Source organism: Pristiophorus japonicus, chromosome 2 (genome assembly GCF_044704955.1).
Source record: "Pristiophorus japonicus isolate sPriJap1 chromosome 2, sPriJap1.hap1, whole genome shotgun sequence".
Taxonomy (NCBI): Eukaryota; Metazoa; Chordata; class Chondrichthyes; family Pristiophoridae; genus Pristiophorus; species Pristiophorus japonicus.
In genome coordinates, this window is record NC_091978.1 from 64,824,733 (window position 1) to 64,843,635 (window position 18,903).

The following is an 18,903-nucleotide window of genomic DNA, read 5'->3' on the forward strand; positions in this document are numbered from 1 at the left end:
CACCTCTATGCCCATCTGGGGCATGACTACGCGGTTACCCCACAGTAGGCAATCGGTCTGAATCGAGAGTTCATCCTTGCGCCTGTGAAATGGTTTAAATTTCTCAGGGCACGCCCTGTACGTGGCTGCCTAGTCCCCATTCAGGACACATTTCTTGACTAGAGACAATAGCGGGTCTCTATTTATCCAGACTTTAATCTGACGGGCTGTCACGGGTGAGCCTTCGCTTCCGAAAGCTTCAACAGCCATGACCATCTCAGCAGCATGCTCGGTAGCCCCCTCAGTGGTGGCTAGTGGGAGCCTGCTGAGTGCATCGGCGCAGTTTTCGGTGCCTGGTCTGTGCCGAATTGTGTAGTCATAGGCAGCTAACGTGAGTGCCCACCTCTGTATGCGGGCCGATGCGTTTGCATTAATGGCCATGTTGTCGGCCAAAAGGGACGTTAGGGGTTAGTGATCTGTCTCCAGCTCAAATTTCCTGCCAAACAGGTACTGGTGCATTTTCTTTACCGCATATACACATGCGAGCGCCTCCTTTTCTACCATCCCGTAGCCACTTTCTGCCTGGGACAGACTTCTGGAGGCATAAGCTACCGGCTGTAACTGACCCTTGGCATTGACATGCTGCAACACACACCCGATACCATAGGACGACGCATCGCACGTTAACACAAGTTTCTTACATGGGTCATATAGCATTAACAGATTGTTGGAACATTACAAATTGCGTGCTCTATTAAAAGCCCTTTCCTGGCTGTCCCCCCAGACCCATTCGTGACCTTTGCGTAGGAGCAAGTGTAGCGGCTCTAGCAGCGTGCTCAATTTGGGAAGAAAGTTACCAAAATAGTTCAGGAGCCCCAGGAACGAACGCAGCTCCGTCGTGTTACGGGGTCTGGGTGCTCTCTGGATCGCTTCCGTCTTGGATGCAGTAGGGCTGATCCCGTCTGCTGCTACCCTCATCCCCAGGAATTCTACCTCTGGAGCTAGGAAGACGCACTTCGCCTTTTTCAGTCGCAGACCTACCCGATCCAGTCTGCGTAGCACCTCCTTCAGGTTGTGGAGGTGTTCTTTAGTATCGTAACCCGTAATGAGGATGTCGTCCTGAAAAACCACCGTCCCTGGAATTGACTTGAGGAGGCTTTCCATATTTCGTTGGAAGATCGCGGTGGCCGAGCGAATCCCGAACGGACATCTGTTGTACTCAAACAACCCCTTGTGTGTCGTGATGGTGGTCAGCTTCTTCGACTCACTCGCCAGCTCCTGGGTCACGTAAGCTGAGGTCAGGTCCAATTTTGAAAAAAGTTTGCCACCGGATAGCGTCGCAAAGAGGTCCTCCACTCTCGGTAGCGGGTACTGGTCTTGGAGTGACACCCAATTGATGGTGGCCTTGTAATCGCCACATATCCTGACCGACCCATCCGCCTTGAGCACCGGCACAATCGGTCTCGCCCAGTCACTGAATTCGACTGGCGAGATGATGCCGTCCCTCAACAGGCGGTCCAATTCGCCTTCTATTTTTTCCCGCATCATGTACGGCACCGCTCTGGCCTTGTGGTGTACTGGTCTGGCGTCCGGGTTTATGTGAATCACTACCTTGGCCCCCATGAAAGTGCCAATGGCGGGTTGAAATAATGAGTCAAATTTGTCCAGGACCTGTGAGCATGATACTCGCTCCAGAGGAAATTGCATTGACATCGCCCCATTTCCAGTTAATGACAGCAAGCCAACTCCTCCCCAGTAGTGCGGGACCGTCCCCTGGGACAATCCAGAGTGGCAACCTGTTCGCCGAATCTTTGTGGGTCACGACTACCGTGGCGCTGCCTAGCACCGGAATGATCTGCTTTGTGCAAGTCCGTAGCTGTGAGTCAATCGGCGATAATTTTGGCCTCCTGGCCTTGGATGCCCACAACTTTTCGAACTGTTTGATACCCATCAGGGACTGGCTGGCACCCGTGTCTAACTCCATTGATACTGGGATGCCATTGAGGAGCACTTTCATCATTATCGGTGGCGTCCTGGTGTATGAACTGTATACGTGCTCCACATGAACTCGCTGAACTTCAGCTTCCAGCGATTTCCCCCAGTGTCCATTTCTGCAATTTCTGCAGGTATTTTGCTCATCTCTGCAAACTCCGGCTGAATGTATGCCTCCACGCCTCCAGCATGAGTTGCGGTTTGAAACAAAAGGTCCCTTGCCAGTCGATCGTCCCTGACTGCCCCTGTTATTGTCCTTGAGTGCACCATTAACAGGTGTTGATGGCCCCATTACTGGCCGCATTGTCCCTTGCAATGGCGTGAACCGCTGTTCAGCTTGCCATTGTCTCTGTCGAACTCCCCCTCTGGGTTCGACTACATGTTGGGGCATGCCTGACTGCCCTTGTCTGCCTGGAGAACTGTGTGCTGCTTTAACAATGTTGACTCTCTGTCCCAACCATTCCTTAACACAGTACCTCTCGTCTGTTTATTAGCTATTCTCCAGTCCAGTGGGATAATTTGCATATTTAAGACAATGGATAAATTGTTTTCTCTGACTTCTTTCAACAATCTAGAATGCATGCATTAGGACCTCAAACCTCATTCCTCTTCTCGTTACTTCTTAACAATTGTTCCATACCTTCCGCTAGTATACCTACATCCTCACTTCTGCACCATCATTTGTAAAAACTGGTGCAAATATTTAGGGCTAGAAATTCCATTTTTGGTCATAGCAGTATTTTTCCGCCAAAAATACCGCTCTGATCCCGAGGCCCATCATTCGAGAAAAAAATGAGCCAAGTGGTAAAAATTGGTGTTGCACGGGAATTCGTGGCACAAACCGCGAATTTTCTGCAACTTTTCTCCAAGGCCAATACTGCTGCGAGTTGAGCCTAGGGAAGGGGGAAAAAACAAAAAAAAAAAAATCCAAAAAAAATGTTTTTTTTTTAAATTACAAAACATTCACATCGAATCGTTGCAAAAGAATTAAAAAATAAAATGTTTTAAACTTACCTTTTTTGCAGGTCTTCATACCAAGGGCTGCAACGCATGTTTTTCCCGGGCGTTTTTTTTCATCCTATCTACGGGTGCGCAGTGAGCCAAATATCTGGCGAAAGTGCCTTCGAGTCTTGCACGTCAGCAGTCTGCAAAAACCGCCAGCACAAGACTTCAACGAATTTACCGGTTCGCCGTTTTCTGACAAAAACGTCAAAATATCGCCGAAAAACTGGCGCAAGGTTGGGGAATTTCCAGCTCTTAATATCTGCAACTATACCTTCAACATCCACAATTAAACTCCCTACTTCATTCCGGAATGATCTTACCCCACCTTTCCACCATTTGTTTTTCAAAAGCGCTTCTTAAATTGTACAATAGCCCTATTTCTTTATACAGTATTATTTACTAGTCTTTTTTCCAGATTCCCTTTTAATCCGTGCACTCTCACCTATGAGTTAGAAGGTTACGGGCTCAAGTCTCACACAAGAGACTCGAGCACAAATTCCAGGTCGACAAATCAGTGCAGGACTGAGGGAGTGCTGCCCTGTCAGAGGTGCTGTCTTTCGGACGAAACGTTAAACCAAGGACCCGTCTGCCCTCTTGGGGGGGGGGGGGGGGTGCGCATAAAAGATCCCATGATACTATTTCAAAGAAGAGCAGTGGAATTATCCTGGTGTCATCAACAACATTTATCCCTCAACCAACATCACCAAACACAGATCACCTCGTCATTTATCTCATTCTTATTTGTCCGACCTTGTTGTGCAAAATTTGGCTGACAAGTTTCCTACATTACATTCGTGATTACATTTCAAAAAGTACTTCATTGGCTATGAAGTGTTTTGGGACATCCCGAGGTTGTGAAAGGCGTTATATAACAACTTACATTTATATGGCGCCTTTAATGTAGTAAAACATTCCAAGATGCTGCACAGAAATGATCAAACAAGACTTGATCAAACCTTGGTCAAAGAGGTAAGTGTTAAAGGGGTGCCTTAAAGGAGGAGAGAAGTAACGAGGCGGAGAGCTTAGAGCCTAGGCAGCTGAAGGCATGGCCGCCAATGGTGGAACAAAGAAAATTGGGGATGTGCAAGAGACCAGAATTGGAGGAGCGCAGAAATCTTGGGAGTGTGTCGGTCTGTAGGAAGCTAGAGAGATAGAGAGGGGCGAGGCCATGGAAGGAATTGAAAACAAGGCTGAGAATTTTAAATCGAGGCGTTGCCAACAATATGCCCCCTACTTTTGTTTGGCCCTGTGCTGCCCCTTTAAGGAGCTCCGTGGGCCATTCAAAATACCGTATTGCCTATTTTTTTGTATTGAAAAGCCGACTGCGCAGCTTACAGGGAAGATCGGTTGTGGGACTGGGAGAAAATGTAGTTCAGCGAGTACAGGGATGTTGGGCGAACGGGACTTGGTGCGAGTTAGGATACGGTAGCACAGTTTTCGATCAGCTCAAGTTTACGGAGAGTGCAAGGTGGGAGGCCAGCCAGTAGAGATTTTGAATAGTCGAGTCTAGAGGTAACCAAAGGCATGGATGAGGGTTTCAGCAGCAGATGAGCTGAAGCAGGGGCAGAGACGGGCGATGTTAGAGGTAGTAGAAGACTTGGCGATGGAGAGGATATGGGGTCGAAAGCTCAGTTTAGGGTCAAATAGGACACCAAGGCTGTAGACAGTCTGGTTCAGCCTCAGATAATGGCCAGGAAAAGGGATGCAGTCAGTGGCTAGGAAACAGAGTTTGTGGTGGTGACCAAAGACAATGACTTTGGTCTTCCCAATATTTAATTGGAGGAAATTTCTGCTCAATACTGGATGTCGGATAAGTAGTGTAACAAATTAGAGGCAGTGGAGGGGTCAAGAGAAGTGGTGGTGAGGTAGTGCTGGGCGTCGTCAGTGTACATGTGGAACCGAACGTGTTTTCCGATAATGTCACCGAGGAACAGTATGTAGATAAGAAATAGGAGGGGGCCAGGAATAGATCCTTGGGGGACTCCAGAGGCAATGGTGTGGGAGCAGGAAGTGAAGCCATTGGAGGTTATCCTCTGGATACAGCTGGAAAGATTGGAATGGAGGCATGGTTAGTCCCACCCAGTTGGGCAACGGTGTCAAAGGCTGCAGGTAGGTCGAGAAGGATGAGGAATGATGGTCTACCATTGTGACAGTCACATATGATTTCATTTGTGACTTGCAGAAGGGCCATTTCAGTGCACTAGGATCGGATTGGAGGATTTGAAACGTGGAGTTGCAGAAAAGATGGGCATGGATTTGGAAAGAGGCAACATGTTCAAGGTCTTGAGGAAAGGCAGGTTGGAGATGGGGCAGTAGCTTGCAAGCACAGGAGGGATCAAGGGTGGGTTATTTGAGGAGGTGGATGACGGCGAGGGGTAGAGAACCCGAGGTGAGGATCCATTAACAATATCAGCTAACCCCGGGGGGGTGGGGGGGTGCAGGATAGGAAGTTGGACGGTCAGCAGTTTATCATAGAATCATACTGTACAGAAGGAGGCCATTCAGCCCATCGTGCCTGTGCCAGCTCTTTGATAGAGCTATCCAATTAGTCCCACACCCCTGCTCTTTCCCCATGACGTTCTAATTATTTCCCTATTCAAGTATGTATTCAATTCCTTTTTGAAAGTTACTACTGAATCTGCCTCCTCCACCCTTTCAGGCAGTGCATTACAGATCGTAACTACTTGCTACGTATATGGACTTCCAGAAAGGATTTAATGAAGTCCCACATAAAAGACTGTTAACTAAGGTAGAAACCCATGGAATTGAGGACAGATTCGGAAAAGGGGAGGTGCAATGATACCTGGGTGTCATGGTTCATCAGTCATTGAAAGTTGTCATACAGGTACAGCAGGCGGTGAAGGCGGCAAATGGTATGTTGGCCTTCATAGCTCGGGGATTTGAGTATAGGAGCAGGGAGGTCTTACTGTAATTGTACAGGGCCTTGGTGAGGCCTCACCTGGAATATTGTGTTCAGTTTTGGTCTCCTAATCTGAGGAAGGACATTCTTGCTATTGAGGGAGTGCAGCGAAGGTTCACCAGACTGATTCCCTGGATGGCAGGACTGACATATATGAGGAGAGACTGGATCAACTGGGCCTTAAAACATTGGAGTTTACAAGGATGAGAGGGGATCTCATAGAAACATGTAAGATTCTGACGGGACGGGACGGGACAGGTTAGATGCGGGTAGAATGTTCCCGATGTTGGGGAAGTCCAGAACCAGGGGACACAGTCATAGGATAAGGGATAGGCCATTTAGGACTGAGATGAGGAGAAACTTCTTCACTCAGAGTTGTTAACCTGTGGAATTCCCTACTGCAGAGAGTTGTTGATGCCAGTTCATTGGATATATTCAAGAGGGAGTTAGATATGGCCCTTATGGCTAAGGGGATCAAGAGGTATGGAGAGAAAGCAGGAAAGGGGTACTGAGGGAATGATCAGCCATGATCTTATTGAATGGTGGTGCAGGCTCGAAGGGCCGAATGGCCTACACCTGCACCTATTTTCTATGTTTCTAAATTATTGACCTGATTAGGAAATTGGCTGAGCAGCAGGCAGTAGGATAATGGGTAGGTACTCAAATTGACAGGATGAAAGTAGTGGTGTCCCACAGGGATCTGTGTCAAGGCCTCAACTATTCACAGTATTTATTAACTTAGATGATGGCATAGAAAGTAATATATCCAAATATGCCGATGATAAAGATAGGCGGCATTGTAGGCAGTATAGATGATAGCATAAAATTACAAAGGGATAGCACCATATTAAGTGAACGGGAAAAACTGTGGCAAATGGATTTCAATTTAGGCAATTGCAAGGTCATGAATGGTTACAGTACGGAAGGCTGCCATTCGACCCATGCCGACTCTCAGCTAGTCCCACTCCCTACCCTTACCCCGTGACCCTTTTGAAAGCCAGAATTGAATCTGCTTCCACCACTCGCTGCGTAATAAAGTTTTTCCTTGCGTCACCTTTTAACAATCACCTTAAATCGGTTCCTTCTGATTCTCAATGCTTCCGCCAATGGGAATGTTTCTCTCTATCTACTGTCTAGACCCTTCATGATTTTGAACACTTCTATCAAATCTCCTCTTGTCCTTCTTAGAGCAGAGAAGGTTAATGCCAGCTTCTCCAATCTATCCACATAACTAAAGTCTTTCATCTCTGGAACCATTCTTATAAATCTTTTCTGCACCCTTTACATCCATTGCCTAGAATCGGACACAATACTCCAGTTGAGGCCAAACCAGTGTTTTATAAAAAGGTTCTTCATAACTTCTTTGCATTCGTACCCGATACCTCTATTTATGAAGCCCAGGATCCCCTATGCTTTTTTAACCGCTTTCTCAACTTAACCTGTGACCTTCAACAATTTGTGAAGATACACCCAGGTCTCTCTGTTCATGCACTCCTTGTAGAATTGTACACTTTAGTTTATATTGCCTCCCTTCGTTCTTCCTAGCAAAATGTATCACTTTGCACTTTTCTGCATTCAATTTCATCTGCCACGTGTCTGCTCATTCCACGAGCCCATCTATATCTTCTTGAAGTCGACTATCCTCCTCACTGTTCACTATACTTCCAAGTTGTGTGTCATCTGCAAATTGTGAAATTTGCCCTGTACACCCACATCCAAGTCATTAATATATATCAAGAAAAGCAGTGGTTCTGGTACCAACTCTAGGGAACACCCCTGTATACCTTCCTCCAGTCCAAAAAACAACCAACCATTCACCACTCTGTTTCCTATCACCTATCAAATTTCATATCCATGCTGCCACTGTCCCTTTTATTCCATGGGCTTCAACTTTGTTGGCAAGTCTATTATGTGGCACCTGATCAAATGCCTTTTGGACTGGATTTTTCCTTGTACTTTTACATAACTATTCTAAACCTGATGAGAGGATCACTATTCTCCAAATGACCTCCTACTAAAAAACACACTCCGCTTGCCGCACTTCCAAAGATCGAGATCCAACATTGCTTACTTCCTCTTGGACTGGAAACATTTATCAAGAAAGTTCTCTTTTACTCATTTTAGGAATTCCTCCAATCTGTCTTTTACACTGTTACTATCCCAGTCTATATATTAGGACATTTGAAATCTACCATTATCACTTTATAGTTAATGCAAGTTCTTTGCACCTCCCAACTATACTTTCTATATTCCTCATGATTGTCTTTAGTATTGCTGGCCCTAAATTTATCATGTGCCTCCCTTGTATGCATCAGTTGAGTAATTATTTATCCATGGAACTCAACACTTTGACAAACCACCTTTTTGCCATATAGGCATATAATTATTTTTTATTCCATCCATCTTAGACTTTAAGTTTTCCCATTGCTTATTTGTTGACATATTTGCTCATTTTTCTGCCCGGTTAATTTGGGCCAGACCCTCTTTTATCTTGCTAAGCTTTGCCTTGTTCCTGTCCATCGTTGACATTTCATGATCCTTTTCTATTCCTGCACTGAACTTAACTATATTCTGATCACTATTTCCCAACTGTTCTACTCTCTTCCATTTCCCAGAAATGAATCATGCACTGCTCCTCTCCTTCTTGGATTTGAGACAAACTGATCCAGGAGGTTTTTGGTCCCAACCACAAACTCTGTTCCCCAATCACTGACTCCATCTCTCTCGACAACTTCTGTCTGAGGCTGAACCAGATTGTTCGCAACCTTGGTGTCATATTTGACCCTGAAATGAGCTTTCGGCCACATATCTGCATAACTAAGACCGCCTATTTCCACCTTCATAACATCGCCCGTCTCCGTCCTTGCCTCGGCTCATCTGCTGCTGAAGCCCTCATCCATGGCTCGAGACTTGACTATTTCAACGCACCCCTGGCTGGCCTCCGACATTTGACCCTGCATAAACTGGAGGTGATATAAAACCCGGCTGCCCAGGTCCTAACTCACACCAAGTCCCGCTCACCCATCACCCCAGTGCTACATTGACTTCTGGTTAAGCAACACCTTGATTTCAAAATTCTCAACCTTGTTTTCCAACCCCTCCCTGTCTCAGTAATCTCCTCCAGCCTCACAACCCCATCTCCACGCTCTTTTAATTCTGCCCTCTTGAGCCTCCCTGATTATAAATGGCTCAACCATTGGCAGCTGTGCCTTCTGTTGGCTAGGCCCCAAGCTCTGGAACTCCCTGCCTATACCTCTCCACCCTCCTTCAAGATGTTCCTTAAAACATACCTTTGACCAAGCTTCCTGTGCTAATTTCTACTTATGCAGCTCGGTGTCAAATTTAACTCATAATACCCCTGTGAAGCACCTTGGGACGTTTCACTACATTAAAGGCACTATATAAATACAAGTTGTTGTTGCTGTTGAAGTTGTCCTAGACATGTTCTAAAAGCATTCCCTGTTTTGATCACATGCATTAATTTATTCCATCTATCCTCGGGATAATCAAAAACCACTCAAAATTATTGCCCAGAGAGTTGTTAACCTGTGGAATTCTCTACCGCAGGGAGCTGCTGATGCCAGTTCATTGGATATATTCAAGAGGGAGTTAGATATGGCCCTTGTGGCTAAAGGGATCAAGGGGTATGGAGAGAAAGCAGGAAAGGGGTACTGAGGGAATGATCAGCCATGATCTTATTGAATGGTGGTGCAGGATCGAATGTCCTACTCCTGCACCAATTTTCTCTGCTTCTATGCATACCTCTCAAGTACAGATCTTCCCTGATCCTTATCTCCACGGTTAGTGTCTGATAGTGTACACTAACAATTGTGCCATGTCTTAACTATCCGCGCGGATTTGGTCTTTAACCACACTGGGACAACCTAGCACTCTCTCACTGAGATAGACAACTCGAACACGGTCCTGGCCCACGCTTCCCCCTCGGTCTGTCCTTACAGCAGCATTAAGTTCCCAGTCCAGTACAAACTCGAGCCATTCTTTCAGAACCAGAAGCCACGAATTCAATGTCGTTGGGAATCACTCCATCCCACCCCACGGCTGCGCCTCACTCCCGACTATTTTATGAAGAGAATGTGCAACACACCGGGTACGCACGCAGCTAGGCCGCAAAGCCTGGGCCTCAAGCAGGAAGCACAGTCCCGTCCCGCACCGCACCGCCGCGGCAACTCACCCTTTCATCGTAAACTTCACCACCGTTAACCTGCAACCGGCGTTCGTCAACTCGGGCTGAAACTCGGCGTCGGCCGCCACCACTTTCACCCTCATTGTCACTAAATGGTGCTGAATATAATTCACCAGGAGCGGCTCCCGGTCCGGTCCAGGCCTCACTTCTTTTTAAAAAAAATCTAATTTTAAAATTAAAAAAAAAACCCCACCGCACAACACACACAAAAAAAAATCACCTCGCACAGCCAACCAACCCAGAGTGGAAACTCCCTCCCTCGCTCCCGCCCCTTTCGGCGCCGCCCATTGGCCCCCGAACGCTGTGCACGTCAGATTTCGAAGCCGTCATTGCCCGGTTCTCTCCGTTGATTGGTGGACAGAGCCGTCAATCACAATGACGTCGCGGCGCTTCCCCCTCCCCCCTCCTCGGCTCAGACGGACTGGGCTTCTTTGCTAAGTCATGGCCGGGGAGCCCAAATCACCCAGCATACACTGCGAGTGCACTTACAGTGGCCAAGCAGACCTCCTGGTCCTGAATTTATTCTTGGCGGCTGCTCCCATTCCATCTCTCGCGCCCCCCCACCCCCAACTTTGGCAGAAACCCACCCCCACAGGAGACATCGTTTCAAAAAATTCATTCACGGGTGATGCAGACGTTGCCAGCGAGGCCAATATTTATTCGTAGAATCATAAAAATTTACAGGATGGAAGCAGACCATTCTTTATTAAGATGGAGAGTGACAGTGTTAATTCAGAGACTAGGTCTTGAACTTAAGGAAAGGTAACTTCGATGGTATGAGACGTGAATTGGCTAGAATAGACTGGCAAATGATACTTAAAGGATGGACAGTGGCTAGGCAATGGCAGACATTTTTAGATTACATGGATGAACTTCAACAATTGTATATCCCTGTCTGGAATAAAAATAAAACGGGGAAGGTGGCTCAACCATGGCTAACAAGCGAAATTAGGGATAGTGTTAAATCTAAGGAAGAGGCATATAAATTGGCCAGAAAAGCAGCAAACTTGAGGACTGGGAGAAATTTAGAATTCAGCAGAGCAGGACAAAGGGTCTAATTCAGAGGGGGAAATAGAGTATGAGCGGAAGCTTGCAGTGAACATAAAAACGGACTGCAAAAGCTTCTATAGTTATGTGAAGAGAAATAGATTAGTGAAGACCATCGTCGGTCCTTTGCAGTCAGAATCAGGTGAATTTATAATGGGGAACAAAGAAATGGCAGACCAATTGAACAAATATTTTGGATCTGTCTTCACTAAGGAAGACACAAATAACCTTCCGGAAATACTAGGGGTTCGAGAGTCTAGCAAAAAGGAGGAACTGAAGGAAATCCTTATTAGTCAGGAAATTGTGTTAGGGAACTTGATGGGATTGAAGGCCGATAAATCTCCAGGGCCTGATAGGCTGCATCCCAGAGTAATTAAAGAAGTGGCCCGAGAAATAGTGGATGCATTGGTGATCATTTTCCAACATTCTATTGACTCTGGATCAGTTCCTATGGACTGGAAGGTTGCTAATGCAACACCACTTTTTAAAAAAAGAAGGGAGAGAGAAAACAGGGAATTATAGACCGGCTAGCCTGACATCGGTGGTGGGGAAAATGTTGGAATCAATTATTAAAGATGAAATAGCAGCGCATTTGGAAAGCAGTGACAGGATCGGTCCATGTCAGTATGGATTTATGAAAGGGAAATCATGCTTGACAAATCTTCTAGAATTTTTTGAGGATGTAACTAGTAGAGTGGACAAGGGAGAACCAGTGGATGTGGTGCATTTGGACTTTCAAAAGGCTTTTGACAAGGTCCCACACAAGAGATTAGTGTGCAAAATTAAAGCACATGGTATTGGGGGTAATGTATTGACGTGGATAGAGAACTGGTTGGCAGACAGGAAGCAGTGAGTCGGAATAAACTGGTCCTTTTCAGAATGGCAGGTAGTGACCAGTGGGGTGTCGGACTACTAGGTGTATTCTATAGACCACAAAATAGTAGGAAAGATATGGAGGAGCAAATTTGCAGAGAAATTACAGAGAGGTGCAAGAACTATCGAGTAATAATAATGGGGGACTTCAACTATCCTAATATGTCCTAATATAGACTGGGATCATAATAGTGTTAAGGACAGAGAAGGGGAAGAATTTCTGAAGTGTGTTCAGGAGATCTTTCTTGATTAGTATGTTTCCAGCTCAATGAGGGAGGAGGCATTGCTGGATCTGGTGCTGGGGAATGAGGTAGGTCAAATGGAGCGTGTCAGTAGGTGAACATTTAGGGAACATAGAAACATAGAAACATAGAAAATAGATGCAGGAGTAGGCCATTCGGCCCTTCTAGCCTGCACCGCCATTCAATGAGTTCATGGCTGAACATGCAACTTCAGTATCCCATTCCTGCTTTCCCGCCATACCCCTTGATCCCCCAAGTAGTAAGGATTACATCTAACTCCCTTTTGAATATATTTAGTGAATTGGCCTCAACAACTTTCTGTGGTAGAGAATTCCACAGGTTCACCACTCTCTGGGTGAAGAAGTTTCTCCTCATCTCGGTCCTAAATGGCTTAGCCCTTATCCTTACACTGTGACCCCTGGTTCTGGACTTCCCCAACATTGGGAACATTCTTCCTGCATCTAACCTGTCTAAACCCATCAGAATTTTAAACGTTTCTATGAGGTCCCCTCTCATTCTTCTGAACTCCAGTGAATACAAGCCCAGTTGATCCAGTCTTTCTTGCGATGTCAGTCCGCCAGCCCGGGAATCAGTCTGCTGAACCTTCGTTGCACTCCCTCAATAGCAAGAATGTCGTTCCTCAGGTTAGGAGACCAAAACTGTACACAATACTCCAGGTGTGGCCTCACCAAGGCCCTGTACAACTGTAGTAACACCTCCCTGACCCTGTACTCAAATCCCCTCGCTATGAAGGCCAACATGCCATTTGCTTTCTTAGCCGTCTGCTGTACCTGCATGCCAACCTTCAATGACTGATGTACCATGACACCCAGGTCTCGTTGCACCTCCCCTTTTTCTAATCTGTCACCATTCAGATAATAGTCTGTCTCTCTGTTTTTACTACCAAAGTGGATAACCTCACATTTATCCACATTATACTTCATCTTCCATGCATTTGCCCACTCACCTAACCTATCCAAGTCACTCTGCAGCCTCATAGCATCCTCCTTGCAGCTCACACTGCCACCCAACTTAGTGTCATCTAATAATTTGGAGATACTACATTTAATCCCCTCTTCTAAATCATCAGTGTAAACAGCTGGGGCCCCAGCACAGAACCTTGCGGTACCCCACTAGTCACCGCCTGCCATTCTGAAAAGTACCCATTTACTCCTACTCTTTGCTTCCTGTCTGACAACCAGTTCTCAATCCATGTCAGCACACTACCCCCAATCCCATGTGCTTTAACTTTGCACATTAATCTCTTGTGTGGGACCTTGTCGAAAGCCTTCTGAAAGTCCAAATATACCACATCAACTAGTTCTCCCTTGTCCACTCTACTGGAAACATCCTCAAAAAATTCCAGAAGATTTGTCAAGCATGATTTCCCTTTCACAAATCCATGCTGACTTGGACCTATCATGTCACCTCTTTCCAAATGCGCTGCTATGACATCTTTAATAATTGATTCTATCATCTTACCCACTACCGATGTCAGTCTGACCAGTCTATAATTCCCTGTTTTCTCTCTCCCTCCTTTTTTAAAAAGTGGGATTACATTGGCTACCCTCCACTCGATAGGAACTGATCCAGAGTCTATGGAATGTTGGAAAATGACTGTCAATGCATCCGCTATTTCCAAAGCCACCTCCTTAAGTACTCTGGGATGCAGTCCATCAGGCCCTGGGGATTTATCGGCCTTCAATCCCATCAATTTCCCCAACACAATTTCCCGACTAATAAGGATTTCCCTCAGTTCCTCCTCCTTACTAGACCCTCTGACCACTTTTATATCCGGAAGGTTGTTTGTGTCTTCCTTAGTGAATACCGAACCAAAGTACTTGTTCAATTGGTCCGCCATTTTTTTGTTCCCCGTTATGACTTCCCCTGATTCTGACTGCAGGGGACCTACATTTGTCTTTACTAACCTTTTTCTCTTTACATATCTATAGAAACTTTTGCAATCCGTCTTAATGTTCTCTGCAAGCTTCTTCTCATACTCCATTTTCCCTGCCTTAATCAAACCCTTTGTCCTCCTCTGCTGAGTTCTAAATTTCTCCCAGTCTCTGGGTTCGCTGCTATTTCTGGCCAATTTGTATGCCACTTCCTTGGCTTTAATACTATCCCTGATTTCCCTTGATAGCCACGGTTGAGCCACCTTCCCTTTTTTATTTTTACGCCAGACAGGAATGTACAATTGTTGTAGTTCATCCATGCGGTCTCTAAATGTCTGCCATTGCCCATCCACAGTCAACCTCTTAAGTATCATTCGCCAATCTATCCGAGCCTCATACCTTCAAAGTTACGCTTCTTTAAGTTCTGGACCATGGTCTCTGAATTAACTGTTTCATTCTCCATCCTAATGCAGAATTCCACCATATTATGGTCACTCTTCCCCAAGGGGCCTCGCACAATGAGATTGCTAATTAATCCTCTCTCATTACACAACACCCAGTCTAAGATGGCCTCCCCCCTAGTTGGTTCCTCGACATATTGGTCTAGAAAACCATTCCTTATGCACGCCAGGAAATCCTCCTCCACCGTATTGCTTCCAGTTTGGTTAGCCCAATCTATGTGCATATTAAAGTCACCCATTATAACTGCTGCACCCTTATTGCATGCACCCCTAATTTCCTGTTTGATGTCCTCCCCAACATCACTACTATTGTTTGGAGGTCTGTACACAACTCCCACTAACGTTTTTTGCCCTTTGGTGTTCTGCAGCTCTACCCATATAGATTCCACATCATCCAAGCTAATGTCCTTCCTAACTATTGCATTAATCTCCTCTTTAACCAGCAATGCTACCCCACCTCCTTTTCCTTTTATTCTATCCTTCCTGAATGTTGAATACCCCTGGATGTTGAGTTCCCAGCCCTGATCATCCTGGAGCCACGTCTCCGTAATCCCAATCACATCATATTTGTTAACATCTATTTGCACAGTTAATTCATCCACCTTATTACGGAACAGTGATTACAGTATCATAAGGTTTAGATTAGCTATGGAAAAGGACAGGGAGCAATCTAAAGTAAAAATGTTTAACTGGGGGAAGGTCAGTTTCAGTGGGATGAAAACGAATTTGGCCCGTGTAAACTGGAATCAAAGTTTACAAAAGCAAAATACTGCAGATGCTGGAAGAATCTGAAATAAAAACAGAAATGCTGGAAATCTCAGCAGATGGAGAGAAAAACAGAGTTAACGTTTCAGGTCAATGACCCTTCGTCAGAACTGGTGAATGTTCGAAATGATCAGATTCTTAAGGAGCACTGAAAGGGGTCGGTTGTGGGGGGGGGAGAAAGAATAAAAGGGAAGGCCTATAATAGGGTGGAAGACAGGAGAGATTAAATAGACAAAAGGGATGATGGGCCGAATTGAAATGTTAATGGCATAAATTAGAAAAAGGTTAGTCTAGATAGGGAATCAAGTTTGTTTTTTTTGGAACAGAGGCTGAGGGAAGATATTATTGAGGTTTATAAAATTATGAGTGTCCTCGATAGGGTGGATAGGAAGGACCTATTTTACTTAGCAGAGGGGTCAACAACCAGGAGACAAAGATTTAATGTAATTGGTAGGAGGTTTAAGGGGATTTGAGGAGAAATGTTTTCACCCAGAGGGTGGTGGGGGTCCGGAACTCACAGCCTGAAAGGGTGGTAGAGGCAGAAACTCTCACCACACTTAAAAAATACTTGGATGTGCACTTGAAGTGCCGTAACCTACAGGGCTACGGACCAAGGGCTGGAAAGTGGGATTAGCCGCGGACATGACAGGCTGAAATAGAAACATAGAAACAGAAAATAGATGCAGGAGTAGGCTATTCGGCCCTTCGAGCCTGTACCACCATTGAATAAGGTCATGGCTGATCATTCACCTCAGTACTCCTTCCCTGCTTTCTCTCCATACCCCTTGATCCCTTTAGCCGTAAGGGTCATATCTAACTCCTCTTGAATATATCCAATGAACTGGCATCAACAACTCTCTGCGGTAGAGAATTCCATAGGTTAACAACTCTCTGAGTGAAGAAGTTCCTCCTCATCTCAGTCCTAAATGGCTTACCCCTTATCCTTCGACTGTTTCCCCTGGTTCTGGACTTCCCCAACATGGGAACATTCTTTCTGCATCTAACCTGTCCAGTCCCGTCAGAATTTTATGTTTCTATGAGATCCCCTCTCATCCTTCTAAACTCCAGTGAATATAGGCCCAGTCGATCCAGTCTCTCCTCATATGTCAGTCATGCCATCTCAGGAATCAGTCTGGTGAACCTTCGCTGCACTCCCTCAATAGCAAGAACGTCCTTCCTCAGATTAGGAGACCAAAATTGAACACAATATTCCAGGTGAGGCCTCACCAAGGCCCTGTACAACTGTAGTAAGACCTCCCTGCTCCTATACTCAAATCCCCGAGCTATGAAGGCCAACATACCATTTGCCTTCTTCACCACCTGCTGTACCTGCATGCCAACTTTCAATGGAAGATGTACCATGACACCCAGGTCTCGTTGCACCTCCCCTTTTCCTAATCTGCCGCCATTCAGATAATATTCAGCCTTCGTGTTTTTGGTCCCAAAGTCGATAAGCTCACATTTATCCACATTATACTGCATCTGCCATGCATTTTCCCACTCACCTAACCTATCCAAGTCACCCTGCAGCCTCTTAGCATCCTCATCACAGCTCACACCACCACCCAGCTTAGTGTCATCTGCAAACTTGGAGATATGACACTCAATCCCTTCATCTAAATCATTGATGTATATTGTTAACTAAAGGTATTATGGGATATGGCCTCAGGCTGAAATGTGGAGTTAAGTCGCAGATCAGCCATGATCTCATTGAAGGGCGGAACAGGCTTGCGGGGCTCAATGGCCTACTCCTTGCTCCTAGAGAAAATGGGAACTGTAGGTAAGGTTTGAGGTTGTTAAAATTTGTTAAGGCCAGAGGACTGCAAAGTGCCGAGGGCCCAGGAAAGATGGGCACATATTTGGGAGGTGACACATATTGAAAGACATTGGAGAGGAAAGGGAGCTTGGCCAATATTTATCCCACAATCAACATCACTAAATCAGATTAACTGGTCATTATCACATTGCTGTTTTTGGGAGCTTGCTGTACGCAAATTGGCTGCCGCGTTTCCCACATTACAACAGTGATTACACTTCAAACGTACTTCATTGCCTGTAAAGTGCTTTGAGACCTCCGGTGGTCGTGAAGGCACTATATAAATGTATGTCTTTCTTTCTTTCTTGGAGATGGGGTGGTAGTTTGCAAGGACAGAGGGGTCATGGGTGGGTTTTTGAGGACTGGGGGCGATGATGGTTGATTTGAAAGTGAGGGGTTAGTAATTAAGGAGAGGAAACCGTTTATAATGTCAGCTAGCATGGGGGCTAAGAAAGGAGGTTGCGTGGTCAGCAGTTTAGTGGGAAGAGAGATGGGTCTCATGGACACAATGAGCTCAGAATGAGCATGAGGAGAGATAGCACAGAAACTAGAATTCAGAGCTCGGGCAGGAATCTTGGTTTGGTGGGCAAGGGGAAGGGAATGACGCACAGGAAGCTGAATAGATGGTTTCAATCTTAGTGACAAAGAAGTGACATTCTACATTTTTCCTGTAGTTTTTTTTCTTCCCCTTTTCCTTATTCTGTTCCTTTTTAAATATTGTTCATTTGTAATATCTTTCAGTCCTGATAAAGATGTTGACTCCATTTTTTCCATGGATGTAGCTGGAGCTGCTAAGTATTTCCATCTTTTACTATTTTTATTTCCTGTGGCCTACTAATATTGGCTATTCACTCTCGAAGTTCAGGTCCTATTTGATCTTACATTTCACGTTTTCTTTCTCTGTTTGAATTTTGTGGACCAAGTGGCTATCAAAGGTGTTGTTTCCTCATCAACGGACAACTCTGAAAAAAGAATTCCAAGATCATCAAATTTGGATGTATATGCAAATTAATGTGGCCCCAAGGTTCCATCGAATGCATCTGTACAGTCCACAAGAAATAAGATAGATGTGCCATAGTTACGTCAATGCTGCTAAGTTCCTTCAATTGTCATCTGGCCTATTGATTATGGTACTGGACTAGCAACCCAGAGATCATGTGTGAAAAGCACAGCAAGTTTGTTTAATTTGCATTCTGAATAATTGACCATTTGTTAATGTCCTTCAGGAAATAGAACCTGTCATTCCCTACTCCTTCTGGGTTCCATGTAATTTCAGTCCCACACTGTGACTGACTATTCATGCTCTCAGGGCAACTAGGGATGGTCAATATTGTCGACCAAGAACAAACAATAACATAAACCTCTCACAGAGTTCCCACTTAATAAGCTCAGGATTTCTTGGAGTGATGGGTTCACCAAATTAAAGGGTCAAGCTACTTTAACTGAATAAAACCATTGCTCTGAGAGGTCCTGAGCTTTAAGATCTGAAACCTCAGACACTCCAATTATCTAAGCGGCTGCTCCACCCCATACAATCACGGGTTGAGCGTACTTGTTTTGGCGTATTATGGCCAGGACCCTTAGAATGATGAGCTCACAAAAGCCTTATCAGATTGTGGGAGATGAGCTTGTATCGTCCTATGTTAAATTGATGCTACTTTACAATAACAGCAACTTGCATTGAAATAATACCATTAACATAGA

General features: G+C 45.3%; 1 protein-coding gene across 1 annotated transcript in view; it reads right to left on the minus strand.

The window, feature by feature from the left end:
- Positions 1-10,345, minus strand: part of txnl1 (thioredoxin-like 1) — a 29,943-nt gene extending 19,598 nt beyond the window's left edge. Inside the window, exon 1 of the mRNA XM_070862146.1 lies at positions 10,089-10,345. Coding sequence (XP_070718247.1) covers positions 10,089-10,183 — 95 coding nt within the window. The 5' untranslated portion in view covers positions 10,184-10,345. The remainder of the gene's footprint in view (positions 1-10,088) is intronic.
- Between the last annotated feature and the right edge of the window lie 8,558 nt (positions 10,346-18,903).